Here is a 21,115-nt window from a genome sequence, read left to right on the forward strand (position 1 = left end):
GATGAACCCTTAAATGCATGAATATAGAAAATATGCTTGTTTTTTTAGATGTTTATAATTCAGTTGGAATTAATAGGATTCACGAGTCACTGAAATACATGAAAAGTTAGTTTTTTGGTTGACTTTCCAGGTAGGTTTCCCAGGAGAAGAGATGGCAATACATTTCCACGTTTCAAAGGTACTTATAAATCGGCAGTAAAGGACAAAATCAATTCAATTGTTTTAGCCAATAAAGAGACAATTTAAGACAACATCATCTTGACCAAATTTAATGGCTCCTAGTACCTTCCAAATCAATGGAAAGAATAATTCAGTGAACATGAAAATATATGTATTATGAGTTTCAGAAATGATTTTCACCTTTTAGATGTATACACCCACAATAAATGTTCATATTTTGACCAAAATAGAAGATATTGCACATATAAATGTTCTAAATTACACTGCCAGCAACTTTCATTTAGAATCGTATTCAACTTTTTTTTTAAACTTATTAAAAAAATTATCTCAATTTGATACTTGGCTTAAATCAATCAGAAACACACCATCGGAGAATTCTGCCAAATTCAGAAGAGTGTAGTTTGGGTTTGCATTGACATATAAAAAAATACAATTCATTGCCTTAAGGTGGATGAAGACAATAAAGATGCTGATCACCATCACTCTCCGTCCGGATGCCCTGCTCTTTGGAGATCAATACTCCATTATTTTCCTTGTACAACAGAGGTATAGAAAGACTTACAGTCAACATTCTCCACAAATAGCAGCTAAAACCTTGACGGCGTTTCATTTAGTGCCAGACTTACCTTTTCAACATTCAACTCCCTAAAACGCAACGGCAAACCGTGTTCCTCACAGAACAGTTTTCTCCTCACCTCAACCAGCAGGTTACAGAATTCAAACTTAATAAACCAGATACAGGCCTACAGCTTGCGAAGGAAATAAAGAGGTATTTGTTAAAAGCTCCCCTTGGCAATAACGTGTTAGAATAACTCGTCTTGGGCTTTAATGCCCAGGAGACTTTTGACAGGTTTTGTTATCAACTAGTATGAAACTGGTGTAATGAATCTGGTTACTGTTTTTTTTTCTTCTGTAGTTGCTTAAACCATGGCTGCTTAGAATAAGAGGTGAATTGATGGTGAGAGGCGAAAGCAAGGGATCTGGTACCTCTGATTGAGAAGGCATCTCTTCTAGTTTCTTGGCTTCCGCCTCCCCCAGCGGGTGTTTGAGGTTCTGCAAGAAGAGAGCTGCTTTCCTCTTGCGTTCCGCCTGCAGCTGCTTCTCCTTCGACTCCTTGGAGGCCTGGGCTAGCTTTTCCCTGGCCGCAGCCGCCAGCCTGTCTTCCAGCTTCTGTTTAGCTACACCAAGAACACACGATTTGTTATTTATTATGACTGCGCTGACAACTCAGACTAGAACAAAGCATTGCTGAGAAACCTTGCAGGCTTTTTTGCTTGGCTTCAGTGTGGCAAACTCATTTCACACACAGTTGGACAACAGGATCCCATACAGCCAACTACTGAAGCCATTATTAGTCATCATGACCCACTTATCAACACGACGCTTTCTGTGAAATATGCCTCCAAAACTCTAATACTGTGTGTTTATGTTTCACACCTCTGCCCAGTGGAACTGATCTCATCCTCAGAATTAAAAAAAACATTTAACACAATTAACATAATTATGGCTGAAAACAATTCTGAGGGTGAATACTGTGGTAGGCCTTTAGGCTAAGTGCTGTTTCTTTAGTTTGACATGATGTGCTGTGAAGAGGTCATAGAGAAATTCCCTTACGCCTCAAACTCCAAAGATCTTTTTTCTTAGAAAAGGAACACATGGATTAACCACTACAAATACACTGGAGATAAAGACCGTTCATTTAGGTGGAAGGGGCACATACAAAAATATCAGAAATCTATAAAATCTATGCAAGAGCACAATTTACCACTTAGTTCAATGCCTTGTGTAAATTAGACAGAATTGCTAATCACTGCAGTAAGTGGGAACTATTTCATCATTACAGACTAATCACCATCACAATATACATGTGAGATCTTAATGCTTAGATTTGATTACTGTTGTGGAATTCTTACAGTCAAATGCTATTTATTCTTCTAATTTAAAAAAGTAAAGTTTCTCCATCCTGAGACAATCATTAACGAACACAATGAGATTTTGACTCATGCAAGGTCTTGTTAGAACTTTCTATTACTGCAAGCTATCCATCTGTCAGTATACATATATATATTTAATAATATTCTGTAGGTTTCTAAGCAATTATCAAGCTACATTCAAAATTGGCAACAAATTGATTATTGAGCAAGCAAATACACTGGGTTGGCTTGGCTGCAGATACCTCAATTTAAATTATAACTACATTACTCGGATATTGTGCCAAGAAATACAAGCAAAGCTGTCTCCTTTCTAACCTGTTATTAGCAATGTACTTCAGTAATGAGAGGTTGTGTACTCACTTGTGACATCATAAAAGTTTTCAGAGGAGCTTCCCCAGCCATAAAGTACAAAGTAATCAGTGATGAAACTATCAAAATTTGTCATCACAACTTGTATTACGAAATATACAGCATTTACCAGAACCACTACAGGAAGGGAAAGTGTAGAGTGACAAAAATACTAACTAAAACAGATCTGTAGGATGTTTTTTAAACTACAAGTCTACATTGATTAACTGCAATTTATCTAAATGGACCTTATTTTCAAGAGTCAGGCGTCTACATCTCAAGGTGAATAAACAGACAGTCCACTGCATTTTTAAGAGATCACCGTTTTATGCTTTGTCATTTTAGACAGAGAGGAACTGGTAGACAACTTAATCAAAGTGGGTCACAGGAAGTCTTGGCAAGCCATTACATTAATTAGAAAGCAACCCATATTCTCTACTATAACAATGAAACTTTCCAACCTTTAAGACAGATTTACTGTACTGGAGCAAGTATCCCTGTAGAGCTAAGGAAGAACATGCTTTTAGGAGACACAGAACCAATTTAATTTCAAGATATTCCTATAGTGACAGAAGCATATTTAATTGATGGATAGCCTACATAATACAGCCCACCATGTCTTTGTAGCAGGGGTAAAAAGGGCATCTGGTCAACATTTGAATTAAGAGTCTTCGTTATATCAAAGCAAAAGTGCATCTGTAATCACAACAAGCACCTCTAATCCTTTTAAACTCCATCAATACAGATTAGATTTTGGGTCCTGGATCAATACCACACAATCTAATTGAGTTAGTGAGTAAATGACTGCTGCAATGCTATTTATTTTAGGTATTGAGGTCCTTTACTTTGTCTCATTTTATCATTCTAACTGCATAGATGTTTTGATATTACTCACATCAAAAAGTGACAATCAGTTTACTAAAAGTGTTAAGTTTGTTTTTAAATATATTTCTTCTTAAATATTTTTCTCTCAAAAATAAATGTTAAGCTAGTCCCTTCATTAAGAACACAGCAATTATAATTAACTAATGATAATATCAATCAGCTATGAAATTCAATGTCTTTACACTTATTCAAAAATAAAGATCCAGAGTTGTGCTGGTTCTACTACATAGAAAACGTTTCAATATGACAAAAACACATTTTAAGATTTGCACGAGACAAGTGCAAAATTCACATTTCTAACTTACACATTATTAGCAATACTATGACAAGTAACAATAATACACCAAAATATAATATCTATAGTCTTACCATAATGCCCAGAGGAACAGAATGATTCAATATTTTTCACCTCAGCATTTAGTGCTCTGATATTCTACCATTGCCCACACACTGCCTGCCTCTAGGAGATTAATAAGGTACTTCTCAGGTGATGTGTGATCAGCAATGGCACATTTATGAATAAGAAAAAAGCTGCCAAGAGTATTTATTTCTTTGCATTGTGCATACACGATGCTGGTACTAGTTTTCTTCTCCAGGTATACAGCATTCAATTACTGTACTCAAAATGGTGGGAGCTCAAGTTATTCCAATGCATATTTTATGGTTAGTCACATTACTGTTGATGTATTTAACATCCATGATGAATTACAAGGGTTAAAATAAAGCAATAAGAATTGCATTTTTACAAGGATATCTTTATACATGCATGCTAAAAACAAAAACAGCTAGGTTTTATTCCTGATTTATTAATATCAAGTGTACATATCCAGTCAGAAAATGATTAATGGGATATTCACTGAGCTATGCTCAAATCAATAACAAAAAGAACAAATGAATGTTGTACTTTTATTCTAATCTTTGACAGTGAAAGAAAAAGAAATAAATACCTATCCTAGAAATCAAATCTAAATTACGGTTTTAAAAAATGAAGTAATAAACATGGCAAGTTTTTGTAATTACAGAGAGGAATGTGGAAAATACCTTGCATCAATATCTTTTTGATTGTTAATGTCTTTTAAAATAAAATGATCATCTACAAAATTAAGATTTTAAGCATTATATGAATTATCCATCTTTTGTAATAACCAGTTAGCCCCACTGACTTTTTTATTTCAAGTTTGGTTTATGACAACTTTCAATGTTCAATGAAATCAAACTGCTCAGTAATTTGGTGTTTTATAGGGATCTGTGATCAGGGCTTATCTAGGAAATAAATTCTTTCATGCTAACCTAAAAATAATAAGATACTCTATTCCCCCAAAGTCTGTTAATCATATCTGTAATTGCACAATACCATTGTGAATGAGACTAGTAAAATATTTGAGATTGCACCCCTTTTGTTTTCCAAGAAAAATATGCAACTATCACATACTTACATTAAAGTGATATTCACAGCACTACCTTATAGGGGTACTGAGTGCTAACTTGTTAGGCTAATTTGAATTCAAGTTTTTCTGAGAAAGCAAGATATTCATCACTCACTAAACAGACATCCCAAAGACTTTTCTAGGGGAAGGAAAATCAGATAAGCAGTGGATTTTCAAGGTTTGTATATGTCTGAGCAGAACAAAACAAAATTGTATAAAAAATGCCACAAGTCCCCTTTTGAAGTCGTGGTTGGTAGCACGTCACAGCATAGCAAGTTCCAATTACTGAACAGAAAAGACTTTGTATGATTTCCCTGCGGAGCTTGTTTTCAGAACACTAGGGATTACTTCCAAGACAAGATAAAACAACCTTCTTGATCTCAGTTGCCTTATTCTCATTGTCCGTTAAGAAAAAAAAAAGTGAAAATGTAGCATCACTTCAGTGAAATGTTTATACCTCTTTATGTTTATACTGCAGACCTAAATAATTAAGCCGGAGTGTCTACCTGACCCTAACAAACTACCATGATGAGTACTGAAGAATGAAAGGAATGGCTTTTCCTAAGAACATTATGTAATTCTTTCATCTCCACCCAAATCACTTCAAAAACAGCACAAAGGCTCTTAGGAAAATATGAAGACTTGTTCCTTCTAGCCTTCAAATACAAGGCACTGGAAGGAGTCCAAACCACCGGATCATCTTTGGAAGGACTTCCACACCACTGGCGGGTAAGCTGGTACACTTATAATTCCCTGTGTTCACAGAAACTATATCTGGCACAATGCTCAAGATATGACAGTATAAGCTCTCATTATTTACCCTGCTTTGCCTCCAGCTCCTCCTGAGTCAGTTGGGGCTTCTTTTCCTCAGGCACTGGGGCCACAGCCTCCTTGACTGTAACACTGCTAGTACTCTCCTGATCTTCCCTCTCCTCCTCATCCGTGTCGTCATCCAGCTTCACGCGGTTCTTTTCCAGAGGAAGGAGGTCATTCTCTTTCGCTTTGATCGCAAAACAAATCGGGGCAAAGGAAGCTACCAGAAACGGGGGAAAAAAAAACGTATCAACAGTCAAACTATTTTTTGTAAAGAGTCTGCTTCAAAAAAGCAACTTTCTGAAACAATGTGATGAATTATATGTGTACCTTAATGTCAATATTTCCAACTACAAAATTATTAAGTGAGGCAGATCCAATAGAGTACTGGCAGTGTACTTCAAAGTTAAAACTTTGTCTCGTACGTAAGTAGTTAAAAGGAAGTGTATTTGCAGAACAAAAACAAAAGCTGAATTGAAAAAGCTAACAATAAAACAGATGGGAGACCATAAGAATAACATTTGTTTTTTAAAAACATGTTAAAATTAGGATCTATCCCACCAAAAATCAACGTTTAAAAAATATTTAAGCCAACAAAAATTCAAGTAATGAACATATGTGCAAATAGCAATTTAATCAGAATAACCACACCAAGCCGATGTGAGATTCACTTAATCTTAGTTGTTTGGACTGGGTACTCAAACATACTTGTGTCTTGATTAAATGAAAGTTGTTAAGAATTATATTTCAAAATTTACAAAGTGCAACTGAAAACAAAGTAAGATCACAGCATGTTATATCAAAGATTAAATAGCATTCAGAAACGTTTTATTAGGATGTGTCTACAAAAAACAGAAAGGTTGTTTTGATAACTGACAGTGAAATGAAAAGGGAAGATGGATAACCTACATTGTTAAAAACATTGATAAAATGCAGGACTAAAAACGTTTTTGAAAGTTAGTCACACTATAGAGTTTTCATACAAAACTTCACATTCTTACCTTTAATTAGTCTCCCTTCGTTTGGTGGATTGTCAGAGGAGCTGTTTGCTGCCTCAGTTATCAAGTTTTCCGTTTCTGAGGAACCTTTAGACACAGCACTCATATCATTTGTTTTTCCGGCTTCTGAAGAAGACAGATTCTGGAAAATTAAGACATTTGTTGTCAATATCACATACAAAAAAGAAAAAAATCAGATTAGACAAATAATTAAGTGCTTTTAAGTACTAAGATGTACATTTTAGGATACCTAATGCATCACTAACAAAGTTGACATTTGTAAATGAAAAGTTAACTTTCTAAGAACTTCCAGTTTGAATATGGTTTAAGTTATGTGGAACTTTCTCCATCTGTACTGTTGTTTGCTAATTTGAATTCAATAAACAATGAAGACTTTTCTTGCCTGCACATCATTCAACATAGACACTGACTGATGAGTGTAATTGTAAAAAGATTTGCAGCACAGAAAATGTGATGTGCTTTTCGAACTCAGAGCCACTGCCTGTTCAAGTCTTGATTTTTTGTGTATAGCAAGGATGGAAGAGAAGCCAACTGAAAAAAGATGGATAGTGAATTGAGTATCGCTGTCTTAGTTTCGCAAGGTACTCAACATTCAAAGCACTTTGTGGATGCAAGAAATTCATTAAAAAATTATGATGGCTCATCAGTAAATTTAAAATTTTATGCATGATATGAAAATCGATTCTGAATATGCAATATATGACATAATATTCTATAAACATACCTTTATTTGTAAACAATTCCTCAGTGACTACTAAAGTATGACCAGGGCAAATCAGCACTTTTAATGAGGACAGTGAGAAAGAAGAGTTCTCAGTTTTATTAATGGAAGTTATTAGTATTATTCTATTTATTAAAATGTCTTCTGATGATTTTATACCTTTTCTCAAAAATTCTGAACAGTGTTTAAAAAACCCTTGCACACATTATATAAGGTCCTATAAAACTTAATAGCATAGGAATCGGTTTATCAAGTTCAAAATTCTTTCATTTCAGCTGCAAAAATGCAGGTACATCATTGTACTTCTGTGTGTTGATACCACTAAACCATTACACAGCCCATTTTAGATAACAAAACAGTTTTCACACTTAATCTTCATGTCAAAAGACAATGCAGGACGAACCTTTTCAGAAAGACTTTTTAGTACATATCGAGCCTTTTCACACAAAATCCCAGTCACTCGGCCAGTGAAGATAACATGAAAAGTCTGAGACAGTGAAAGACTTCAAGTGGCACGCTTGCAGAGTTTAAAGTTTAGCTGTAGAAGCAACAAATACAGCAATAACAGTGCCAGCTGCCTAAGTGATTTTGAACACTGATAAACTGTTCACCTATATTCATGGATTTGAAAACGCAAAGCAAATTGCACACTATTTCTATATTCCTTAAGGCCTATGATATCGTAAGAACTTTTAAAACAAAGTCTGATTTTCTGTAAAAGGAGCAATCCACCTAATGGCCTAAATGTCTCACACAGAGCAAAAAAGGCTTTAAGGAAACTTATCATAATTTCATAAATACCCAGGTAAAGTATTAAAAAAAAAGTTTGATCGGATTTATAGACTCATTAGTGAATCCAGGCCACAAATTCTAGAAAGTTTCCATACAAATGTGGGTTAGTATCGGGGAAAAAAGCCAAAAAACGCCATGACACAGGGACAAATTATGTACATATTAAAAAATGATAATTACTTCTCTGTTGCTAAATTGCTTTTTAAATAAGCCAATGTGCAAAATGATGCATTGGATTTTTCCCCCAGGCTCTGTTGGTGATCTTATACATTACAGATCTTTCTCCATCATTAGGAAAAACAAAGGATTCTGGAAAAACCATGATTCTTCATGCGCTTTGGCATAAGAAAGGCCCAGTGCTCTACAAGCAATAGCCAACGTCTCAGTGACCTTCCGAGAAACAGAATGCCATGGGAATTATGAGAATTACAGGGTCTGACAATTGACTTGAGCAGCATTTGTATAAGCTTTAATTTAATTTGTATTTAATCTGCCAACCTTGGATAAGTAACAGGACAACCCTGCATCTTCCATGAATAAGGCTTTTCTCAAGCAGTGAAAGGCAGCATGCAACTCATTATTCTCAACATAAAGTAAATCAGCGCTTCCTTTCTCGGAGGCACACCCCGAACATTACAGAAATAACTGACTTAACCCTTTTTTTTGTTGCTTTTTGTGTAGAACTCCATTATGCAGGTCCTGCTAAACATTAATTCTCTGGTTAACTGTCACGAAATATTACATCACAAACACAATTTAAAAATACCATTGCTGTCACTGGCATTGTCACTACTCCTGATTTTTCATCCTAATAACCACTGAATTGTTTTTACTTTGGAACAAGGAACGTTATGGGATTTTCTGTAGAGATGTGACTCATCTTATACAAGATTTTCAAAGCTTGTACAAAACCACCCCCTACTCCCACCAAATAGAGTAAAATTAGATTTATTAAGCAGTTTTTCAGTAGGCTACCTTTACTGTAATTCTGTGTAGGAGAGGTCAAACCACAAAACTAGCATCATGAAAAAAATTAACTAAATCTCACATTTTCATCCTGAATCTTCAGTTTAAAGTATCAGATGGTACTAATTCGTAAGCATTTATCTATTTCCTTTTAAATATCATTCACTAACCTCACACCCTTCCAACAATTTACAACAATTAAGCAATATATAAGTGGTCATTTAATTAATCCATTCATCTATTATCGGAAAGTTGCTTGTTCCTGGATAGGGTTGCAAAAACCCAAAGCCTTCCCTGAGGAATAGAGTGCAAGGCTGGACTATACCATGGACACAGATGCTTGTCAATCTCTGGGGGCAGACACAATCACCCAGATGCAATTTACAAATACCATTTAACCTAGTCAGCATGTGAGAGGAAACTGGAGCCCCCAGAGAAAACTTGGCTAGATATAACCCAAGAGCTATAAGTCAACATCACTATCTGCCAAGGTATTGTGCTTTGCTATATTTATTTCACCCTTTGAACAGTTTTTTATTTTATGGAAGAAAAAACATTCATAGCAGTTAATTAAGACGAAATAATGTTTTATATATTGCATAAAAATGCTATGCCAGTTGAAACAGCTGAGGAAAGCAACCCTCCAGTCACTTGAAGGGAATACAATGGAATACTCATTGACAACACTTATTTACTCATTGACACAGTTTCTAGTGGCTTGATGTAATACAAGTCTTCTCAGACTCTTTACAACAATCACCCAGATCCAGAATTGTAATAGTCTCATGTTTATGCCAGATTGATTTTTGTTTACTCAACCAGTTTTTACTTTCAGAGTACAGAAATGGCTGAATTATCAGATTTTACCACATACCCCTTATAAGCTGTTAATAAACAATGGTTGGTAGTAACTCTGACATATATACCACCCCCAACAATCACTTTTACACAAGACAACGAACGAACCTTTGAACTGAGACTGACTTGTGTATTTCTGGTGATATGTGTACCATAACTATTTCTGATAGACTATAAAGTCTTTTTTTTCTTTATCTTCTTTTTCAACAAACAACTCAAACACTTAATCAAGCAAATAAATCCCAAGATAAAAAGAACTAAAAAACAGGCCAAAGAAAATAGACAATAAACAATACAAAAGACAAGAAATAGGAAAAGAGACAATGAGGTGGAACAAAAAACTAAATGTGAACCACAACTTGTTTTTGAAAAGTGCTGTAAAAAAAGACTTATAGACACCAGAAGATCAAAGCAGTGCCTTACCTTTAAGGCCAAAACCACTTATTTCCTAACAATATGTTTAAAAAATCCATTAAAATAGTAATAAAAACAGACTGATTTGCTATTACTTGCTGTACACAATAAACCAAAATGTTTTGCTTAAGGCCCTATATTCCTATAATTATTTACATTAATGAAGTGATTATCAGCATGGCATATTGCATATTTGTTAATCACAAGGGACCTTAATCTCTCTCCCTGGAACAGAAACTGAAAGTTAACATCTGTCTGTAATTCAGGAGGGTACTACACTGCATTTGGAGTGAACAAAACAAATATTTTTAATGAAAGTGGTTTTTACAGGAACAATTCAATTTCATGATAGATCCTATAAGAAATGCAATTGAATAATCTTTAGGTTGTCCAAAGTCATTGAAGACAAGATGCTGTGCTAAAAAAAGGAACCACTTTGATGAGGGAAAGCCACAAATATATCCTATACTAAAAATATCATTTATGTGAAGAAAACTCTCAAATTTAATTTTTTTAAGAGATAGCCCAGGTGACAAGATTTCTCAAAGAAAACAGGAAACCTGCAGCAGTAACAAAGCAGAAGACTTTTCCTTTCCGAGTTAATCCTGCATTAGAGGCTAATGGCAAATGGGAGAACTGCTTTATAATTTTGATGAAATGCCAAAACAAACTGAGAAGCAGCAGCTCAAATTAAAAAGGAGCTCATAAGCAGCATTTCCAAGCCCTGTAAGTATAGTGAATAATCTTAAATGAAATTAGTGAATAAGGGTAAATAATCTTTATTAAATAATAATGATATACCCAGTAAACTGGCATTATTAGCAATAAAACTTTTTCAAATGCAGATCATCAAATGGGGTGGGGAAACTTGGATTCGGAATCTTTCCAGGAAGGGACCAAAGCAAATATGTTCTATTAAGAGTACAGAAGCCATATTTGAATGCTTAGTTGATCTCGATTTCACGTAGCAAGTTCTCAATTTCTTCTATTGATGGCTTTTTTTTTAACACAACAATAACAAATTCACAACATGTCTGAAACTTGCACCGCCTCCATTCTGGAGATCAATGCATTGACAGCAATGGTGTTCCAAGCAACTGCTTCTGTCATATTGTGAATGCTGATCTGCTCTGGTTGTCTGAGCTAATAACATTATTCTGCTATGCCAGATTTGGCCTTAAGATAGCCCTTCCTTTTGTAACACTAGCGTTGGGATAAGGTCGGCTTAACAGAGAACTCTCAGAGAACAGCTCGGTTCTTCAAAATGGTGAAATGTTAGCATACACTGTACGGTTCTCAGAAATGAATTAATCCGAGCAGATGATCCTTTTATCATTCCAAGAGAGGTGCAGAGCGAATAAATGATAATTAAAGAAAACAAAGCAAAGCACAAGCTTACAAAGAATGAGAAAAGTACATTTTCTGAGGCAGAACCTCCAAAAAGATTTAGTATAATTATATTCATTTTATAATAAATCTAAGCTCTTGAGATGGTAATATACCCCAAGAGATATCTACTTTACAGCTGTATTTCCAAATACATCTAAAAAGCTTGTTAAACAAAACATTCAGATTTTAGTATAATGCTTTAATGTGAACTTTTTTTCTAGTTCTTTCTTCCAAGCAGCTTCTCTAGAAAGAAGTAAGCATACTTCTGGGTAAAAGTGTCAGAAAAACTACTAAAATCTAAAAAAAAAAAACAGTCCTTCATACCCTAATGACAACCATCAAATTACTGTGATTTCATATTATTCACCTCATTTCATTTTTTGAAAAAAATATACTCACTATTTTTTGGTGCTTTAAAAAGCATCAAACAGCTTGATAATTTTATTTTTCATTTTAGTATGAAATGCGATTTCTCCTACATCATCCCCAACCATTTATAAATCTTACCGGAAGGAGAGAAGGATAACAAACAATCTGTTTTTTACTTGCAGGAAATGCAAATAAGAAAATCCTTTCGGAAAGAGTGACATTATATTTCCGAAAAGGAGGGGGCTGAGGTTGTGTGCTTAACCCTGGAATGCAGAAGCCGTTTAATTAAATCACTTTAACAGTACCTGTCCACTTCTACTTACTTTGCCCTTACTGATACTAAACTGCAAAAGACCAGAACCTCAGAAATATAATTTAAAAAAAGGCTCTAGGTATAAGTTATAATGTGAGCCATAACTGGTAGCCATAACAGTCTCATACAAAACACTGAAGCCCACCAAAAATACTTAAATACTCATGAGTTTTATTTATGTATCACTCGTAATGGAAGCACAGTTTTTGACGATTGTTATTCTATGATCCAGCGCAAGGGCTTTCCCGTTACTTAGCAACAACATACATACACTGCAGTCACACAATAAAACGAGATTGCGTTCAAACATTGCTCTGTTCCATTACAGAACAACACTTCGAAGGCCTAAACAGTCACCTTTAGACAAAATCCACTCCCTCGTGAGAACGAATCCCTTAAATCGAGTCCATTCGGTTCTAACAAACCAATCAATTTTGAAGGTAAAAGCTCTGGAAAACGATTGCACGGCAGTCATAATACGAATTTAAGGCAGTCTTCCAGAAATGACCAGAAATCGAAACAATTTAATCCAGGAGTGTCATCAGACACTCCTTTTTACTGGGTGTCAAAGGTCAGTTATTTTGTCCTTCTGTCTCTGGTGGCTTTTGTTTCTTGTGCAGATGTGTCAATAGTAAATGGAAACCTACGATTTTTCTATCTTTTCAGTTTCTGTGCCTTCTGGTTGTAATGGCTTATAGTGCTACTTCATCACCTCAAAGAGAACATTTTCTGGGCAACAGTGGCCTTGATCTTTCTTCCCTGTCTGGTGGCTAACCTAAGCACTACTTCGACAATGAAAGGACTGACATTAGATCTTAATGTCACATTTCAACAAAAAGATTAGTTTTGGAGAATACATTTGCCACAGGTGCATTAAATACCACAGGGTTTAGCAAGAAAAGGAGATTTCAGGACACCTATTATTACATATAAAGGTAAGAATAAAATTACCTATAAAAAATATAAGGAGTTAAAAGGGAAAAATAAACCTTGATAGCTACCCTTCAGTTTGGGGAACAATTTGATATTTTCCAAAATACATTAACAAACACCTCCATGTTTCCAGTCCTGTACCCTTTACTTCCCATTAAACTATCACCCAATATACCCATGGAGTATTTTTATTACTGAATCCAAAAATACATAGTTAATATAACCTGACAGAATGCACGTGATTCCCAAACAAACTCCATTCCTATCAAACAAATGTTTGGGGCATAGTAGTTGTACAGTATTCCGGGAATCTACAACTGCAACTGAATTTCCAAATAAAAGCTGAGCTCATTACTTTAATAAGCCAATAAACAATCTTTCAAACCTCAAAGGAAGACAAAGCAGCCAGAGGATAGGTGCTATGAATCAAACTAACTGCATGATTGGTATCCAGTTGACACATCACTTAATTGAACTGGATGCTTAATTAAAGTTTAGAGGCATTCAAAATTAATTAGCTAATTGTGAGCATTAGGCTATAAATGCCCTGATCGGTAGGAAAATTACTAATTTCAGCAGAACACGAATAGCTTGTTCATTTAAAAAAGGAACAATTACAAACATTACAAAAAAGGGGAATGAATCTCCTCTGATGAAACTGGTGATCATTCAGACATATAATTCGTATTTCAAACCCCACAGATAAACAAGAATAAAAGAAGATAATATATTCGAGGCTGACATTTACTGAAAACCGAACTAGCAGGAAATATAAATCAGACCACTAAGAATCAGAAGGAAGGTTTTTTTGGGGTCCTAACTATAGGAAAGGTTTTGGTTATAGATCAAGTGCATTTCGGCAAGAGGTGTGAAGGCATAGAAAACATCTTAGAAAATTAATCCAGAATTACAATCAGAGAGAAAATAAGAAATGTGCATCTGAAGTGCAGCTGATAAGGTAATGTTTTCTTCCCCTGAGGTCTAGAATATCCTAGAGGGGACAAAAAGCTCTAAAGAGCCCAGAGCAATATACTGTATGATTAACCCTCAAACAGGGAACAAGATTATTATGGTTCTAGTTCAAGAATTAACTTCCAATTACCTGAGAAATCACATAAAAGCTTTCCTTGATCTCCTGAAAAAAACAACTTAGGAATAAAATGTCAAATGAAGGTGGTGGAACCTGCTGCCATTATTAAAAAACATGGTCTTGTGCACATTTTCTGCACCTGGGATGAAATAGAACTGTTCTGTCAAATGTATTAATGTATAGAGGTGAATAGAAGTTTAAAATAATTTACATAAAATTGTGCATTTTAGGCAAAATTGTTCAAATCCTTATGCAAAGGTCTTGATTTGTGTTAAAGGAAATGCTAAAGTGCAAAAGATTTTTACAGGCATTGTATCTTGAAAGCGTAGCAAGTTAGACAGATGAAAAAATATGGTTGTTTATTTAACATATTCCCTTATGATTGAAAATGATGCCACTGTGCTGACACATTCTTTGGAGTCAAACTCCTCAATCTTAACAGGTAAATAATCTAGCAAGTAAAGATATGCTTAGCAACAAACTGTTTGTGCCACATTGCTCACCACATAAATTCAAATTGCCCAGTCCAGTTGTTCATTCTGTCTCTTTTTAAACTTTAGTTGCTGCTTCCTCAGTATTAACTAATCCTTGTATTATGATATCTGCAAACTTCAGTAGGTTTCCAACTTTACCAGAATGTAGATCAATTGATATATATTAAGAAGAGCCGTGGTCCTAATACGGGATCTATATCAATCCAACCAGAGTTTTTGCCCCTGTTGCCCATCTGTTCTCTCCGTTTTCTATCCATTGACCACTCAACCCAAACACACAGATTACTCCGAATGCCTACTGTCCGCAATTTTAGAATTATTCTTTTATTAGGAACTTTTTCAAAGCTTCTGAAGCTTAAAATACATTGTATGCTCTGTGCGTGTCCATTGCTATCTATAGAAGACTATCTCTTCTAAGAGCACACCGACTGTCTCCTAGGACTTTAATTCTAATTATTGTTTTAATAAACTTACAGTTTACAGTTACAAGACTTTGTAGTAATAGGTAATTCTACCTTTACAGTTTCAAAATATACCTCAAAGCATATTGTTTTGATCACAGTTCCCTTATAGTTAAGTCCCCTCTGTTGTCCAGTTTCAGTCTTGACTGTTTGAATATATTAGATTAATCCTCCCTTGTAGGTGCTCTAACAAATTTGATAAGAGCCTGTCACTACCATTTGTCTGCCATTTCAGTTCCTGTTGCTGATACTCCTAGTGGTATTTCCATGTCTTTGTAAGGAATGTTGAAATATTTGAATTAGTTTATTTAATTATGCAGTGTTGAGTTTTTATTTTCAAAGTTAAAAAATTGTAAAACAAAACTGCTTACATTAGCAGATTTCTCTTTATGGAAGTTAGCTCACGGTAACATTTATTGCCCCAATTGTCCTTTTACTCCTTATAAGAAAAATACACTCATTTACTGCAGCTCACAAAAGAGCTTCAACAAGTTCTTTCCCCATAGCGCACAGTATTTATTTTCTTTTACAAGTATAATAACAGCCTTTCTTGTTTTAAAAGTAATAAAAGGGTTTCTTTAAAAATGACACTTTAATGGCATGGCTCTGATGACCAACACTGTCAATACATTTTACAGAACTGAATAAGGCATTTCTACAATGGAAAACAAAATCCTACTGGCAAAATAAAAAGTTGACTAAATTTAATAATGCCTACATTTTGTTTGGCATGCATTAACATTGCCCTACAGCAATACATTGGACAGCTCTATATGTTACTAAAAACATTCTATTTTTTTAGAAAAATACAAATAAGCCTGGAAAGGCAGTAAAAGCCTTCCTACATAAGCAGTAAAAAATAGTGCACAGAATACCAGAATCATATGAAAAAAATGGTACTGAAAATGAAGTTTTAACTCCAGAGCGGTAGCACAGAACTATAAAGTTAAACCTAGGTACCCAAATCCTTGAATCCAAACAGATGAAGGGAAATCACCGGTTACGTACCGTTTTTATCAATTTTCCAAGAACTTGTACGATTATTCCTTGCATTTGTATAGCATTTGTCACTCCAAAATATCTCAAAGCTCTTGACATTATAGGAAAGGACACACTTCACCCACTATTGAAGTGCAGCACCCAGCTGGGTGACATGGTACAGCCATTGTGCACTAAACACCCCACGACACATCACAAATTTAATTCCATCCATATTCTAACTGCTTTACCCAAAACATAGCCGTGTGAAAAATTAAATAAGTATGAAATAAAATCTTAAAATAATCCATTTGACTTGTTTAATTTGAAGAAGGCATGATGCATGAAAGTAAAGACGGCAATAACAATATGAAGCAGAAGGATAAGAACTGGAATTTACAGTGCTGTATTATTTTTGTACTGCGAGAGACTCTGAACAATGAGAGTGTGCACAGATGTAATTAGATAATTATCCAGGTTTCACACAAAAGCTTTAACATTTAATACTGAAAATTACAAAAATACAAACAGATAAAATTGTCCTGGGGGCAAAATCAGCATTGGATTGTTTTCACATCCCCAAGTAAAATTAACAAATTCTGCATCCATGGCCATGAATTGTTTATGCAAAAGATTATTCTGACCATATTCCAGTCTATCTAAGTGGCTGTGTATCTTAGGGGGCTAGGATTACAAAACTGCACCATAATTATAACACACATAAGGAAAAAGCACTGATCCTACGTCATGCGAGTGAGGTGCATGGAGACAGAATCACTTACAAGTTTCCCTTAGCAAGGCAAGACAAAGTGAAACCGATAACACAAAGAGATAAAATTGATCATACCTCTGCGATGGTGCCTCCATCCTTCTGTACAAAATACTGCTTCTTGAATTCATAATAGGCATTGTACTGGTGCCAGGACTGCAGGAAGTCAAACCTAAGGAAAGACAAAAAAGAACAGTGTGAAGCCTCTGAAAAAGCTCGTCGTGTAGAACAGGGCTTCTTCCTGAAGGCTCAGGTTTTCACCACGGAAAGAACAATATCCAGAGTTCATTTCTTTAAATCGCCCAAACGTTAATACATTTTAATAAAAAATAAACAGGACTCAAATAAGCAATTATTACAATAAGTGCAATAAGAATATAAATCCGATTTTCAACACTATGCAGATTGCAAAATGTAACAGTTTGTGAGCAAGAGGCCATTAATTATTAACCGGTAACACTGACTTTAAATACAGCATGGTATAGATTTAAGGTGCTAAAAGCATCCAATGACATCTAAATCCTTTTACCAATGAACTTTAATCACAGTTACAATGAAGTGAATGCAAAACTAGCACTAAAATGAATGGTACACTACCAAGTCTGACTACATACTCCTTATAAAATAAATTCTGTAGGATAAACAAGAGTGTAAAGTTTCATTAAAAAAAGCTTAGTATAACATTAACAAGTGGCTTTGCAGTTAGTAACGCTATAAAGCTCAGTTTTAGTGCTACTGTTTACATAAGATTTTTTATTAAGTATTCATAGTACGGATGTTTTTCCCTTGCTAAAATAAAAAAGGAAAGGTACTGATGCCCTTTGAAAGGAAACCTTCCTGAAATATCCATCTGTGTGTTTACGAATCATCTTCTGACAAAAATCTCATGGCCCTTTGCCTTCTAATGTTTTTGAAGTGGGACTCCTGTGCTGCAAATATTTTTTTGCAATATATAAATTTAGCAAACACACTGACACAACAGCACTGATCACTAATCCAGGAGTAGAAAAAACGCTTCCAAAACTGGCAGTAAAGAAACAGTTGTTTGGCATTGAACAATATTTATGGTCAATGAGAATGCTCCTGTTTGCAAATCGAGAAAGGTTTACCCTCCCCCCCAGGTCTTGAACTGCCATTAGAGAAAAAGAAGTATTTACAAACGGACAAAGGTTATCCTTACCTTGGATCATTCTTGGCACGGACACTTGTCTCAAATTTGATTCCATTTCTAGCAACGTACTCAGCTAGCTTGTCAATGACAGGTTGGATGTCCGGAGGTGGAGGAATAATTGTAGCAACAGGAACTTGAGAATGGGAACTAAGGACACAAACAGATGGAAAAGAAATAGGGATAAGTATGATAACAGCACCAATTGTAACTCATGAATTTATACATACATCCAGTCCATGAATGTCATTACCGATCTCTTTCCACAAGTGTTTATAACATTCTCAGTGTTCATCCATATCTGATGTTTTTGGAAACATCAATATCTGATGTTTCGAAAATGAGGCCCTAAATTCTATTTTAAAAACACTGACCTTTTTCAAGGGGTGCTGAATTTAACTGCCAAACTACACATGCTGTTTTGAGAGTACCTAGTGTCTCAAAGTGGATTATTACAACCTCAGAAAAATTTCGCACTAAGATTTCCCCAGAGATGGACAGATCTTTTTCTGAATCTGCTTAAAAAGCTCTTTAGTTTATCTGTGAACCTTTTTGTGTCAGCTATCACTGAACAAGGGCATTGCTCCTCAGTCAGTTTTCCTCACCTCCAAAGCCATGCTAACATATTTATGCCTATTGTAGTTATAACGCAGACGTTTTTCTACAAGATTCCAAAAATCATTGGTGCCTTTTTTAAATTTTTCCAGTAGAGAAAGCAAAGAAGAATTTTGAGATCGAATATGTGATTCACACGACCCGTGCAGAAAAAAGAATCTTAGCAAAATACACTATAGAACTAAACAGAATTAAAAGGGTTCCTTAACACATCATCCATAGAATTTTAAACACGCCATAATAAAACAAATACTGTTTCATTCTTGCCCTGTGCTGTAGCCTCTTGATCAGGTCATTTCACTCAAGGAAAGCTAGTGTTGAGATTAAGATGGTGACTTGATTTGATTGATTTACGCGATGTCAACATGCGTACTAAAAACTCCAAGCTTCCAATACGGTCTGCTGTATGACAACGATAAAAATGTGAGCCATGTTATTTCAAACAAATAAGAGGAACAGAACTCTTACAGATACAGTAATTCCAATTGCACCTAGATTCATTTCCCTCACGGGATCAATAAATTATCTATCTAAAGACCTGCAAGGGCTTTGTCTTCTTCTTGTCCTTCTCTAGAAGCGAGCTTCTCTATTTTTCTCTCTTGAGCAAAGGCAGTGCTAGCTGCCCCCTGCAGTGCTCGTGCTCCCTGCCCTCCCAGTGACACACCTTGTGGTGGTGGTGGTGGTGATGGTGGTGGTGGTGGTGGTGGTTCCCGCTGCAGTAGACCCCTGGCTGCTAGAGCTGCTGGCTGCCTCTGACGCTGGTGGGGGGGTGGTCCCAGGAGGGGGCGGGGCAGCTGCACCAGAGGCGGTGGGCAATATCCCAGAGGGCAAGGAGCTGTAGTAGGCGTTGGCATCAATCCCTGGGGGAGGCGGAGCTAGACAGTAGGTCCCATCAGGCAGCATGTAGTATCCGTAATACACTGTAGACACTGTTGCTGGAAAATACGAAAACCATCATTTTTAGGAGCAAGTAGACTGAGCAAGAGTTGCAGTTGGAAGGAGCAGATAATAATAATTAAGAAAGTAAAAAGCACAATATATGGAGTCCATGTACAATATTAATAATATCGTTATTAAATAATAAATTATTAAATTATAAAAAATATATAAATTATAATATAATAAAATAAAATGAATGGAAAATATTTTAAAGAATATTTAAGCAGTAAAAAATACAAAACCTTATACTTCGTTTTTTTCTTAGCTTATTTTCCAAACTTCAACAAATACCATAAGGCCGCTTTAAATTGAGAAGCCTGATGAGAGACTTTGGTAAAAAAAAAACATCAATAATGGGATAAAATTAAATGCAGAGGAGTGGCAAAGCAGAAGATTAATGATTATGAATCTGAATAAGAAATCAGTTAATTAAGATTCGTTACTTGAGCTCATTAATAAATATGAATAAATGTTTGATCTTATTTTACATTTACCACTATGGTATCTTACAAAGCGTAGTAGAATACATATTTGATCCAGCTACAGAAGCAGTTTATGCCAATACATTCTGACAAGGAGTAGGTGATATTAGTCAGTGCAGTGCTTATTTGCAAAACAATATTTCATGAACATTGTCCAAATACAGACATACCAGACATCTTAGCCAATTAAGAAAGGTTAACTAAAGGCACACATATCCAAGAGTTTATCAGAAAACAAAATGTTACCAGTGCAATACCTCTGAGAGATGTTAAAAGCTCCCCTCCAGAGGCAAGGGCATTAAACCTTTGCATGTTAATGACAAAAACTGGGTTTATTAAAAGGCAACAATGATAATGAAAACCAAACAGAACAGATGTCTGCAAGAAGGGTAAACTGGCCCTTACTGCAAATGTGAAAAAAAACACATTAAAGTGATAGAACAATCACACCAATAGCTCTCCTGATTATTCATGTGGTAATGCAAATTAAACCCCATCAGAAAAGGATTCAAGGGACAATATAACCAACAGCACCACCAACTATAAAGCTGTAATACATGAAGGGAAAAATGGATGTTATTTTTGCTAGTGAAATCTATTAAGCCAATATGTTTTATTTCTGTGCTGAAAAATGAAAAGGAATATTTTCAGTAAAGCTTCTGTAGCTTCTATCATCCAGACTATTCAAGTAATTCATTATACCTAGGCTTGAGAAAAATTAATAGCAAAATAAATGCAGTTTCTTAGTATAGAGAATT

General features: G+C 35.2%; 1 protein-coding gene across 3 annotated transcripts in view; it reads right to left on the reverse strand.

Moving 5' to 3' along the window:
* The window catches only part of sfswap (splicing factor SWAP), a 72,522-nt gene that overhangs the window by 33,664 nt on the left and 17,743 nt on the right, over positions 1 to 21,115 (reverse strand). For all 3 annotated transcript variants that reach the window (XM_015366276.2, XM_015366277.2, XM_015366275.2), the window contains exons 8-13: positions 19,601 to 19,871; positions 18,334 to 18,471; positions 17,232 to 17,325; positions 6,589 to 6,727; positions 5,595 to 5,807; positions 1,168 to 1,358 (exon numbers count right to left, since the gene is read on the reverse strand). In XM_015366276.2, coding sequence (XP_015221762.2) covers positions 1,168 to 1,358; positions 5,595 to 5,807; positions 6,589 to 6,727; positions 17,232 to 17,325; positions 18,334 to 18,471; positions 19,601 to 19,871 — 1,046 coding nt within the window. The remainder of the gene's footprint in view (positions 1 to 1,167; positions 1,359 to 5,594; positions 5,808 to 6,588; positions 6,728 to 17,231; positions 17,326 to 18,333; positions 18,472 to 19,600; positions 19,872 to 21,115) is intronic.

Source organism: Lepisosteus oculatus, chromosome 22, assembly GCF_040954835.1.
Source record: "Lepisosteus oculatus isolate fLepOcu1 chromosome 22, fLepOcu1.hap2, whole genome shotgun sequence".
Classification (NCBI taxonomy): domain Eukaryota; kingdom Metazoa; phylum Chordata; class Actinopteri; order Semionotiformes; family Lepisosteidae; genus Lepisosteus; species Lepisosteus oculatus.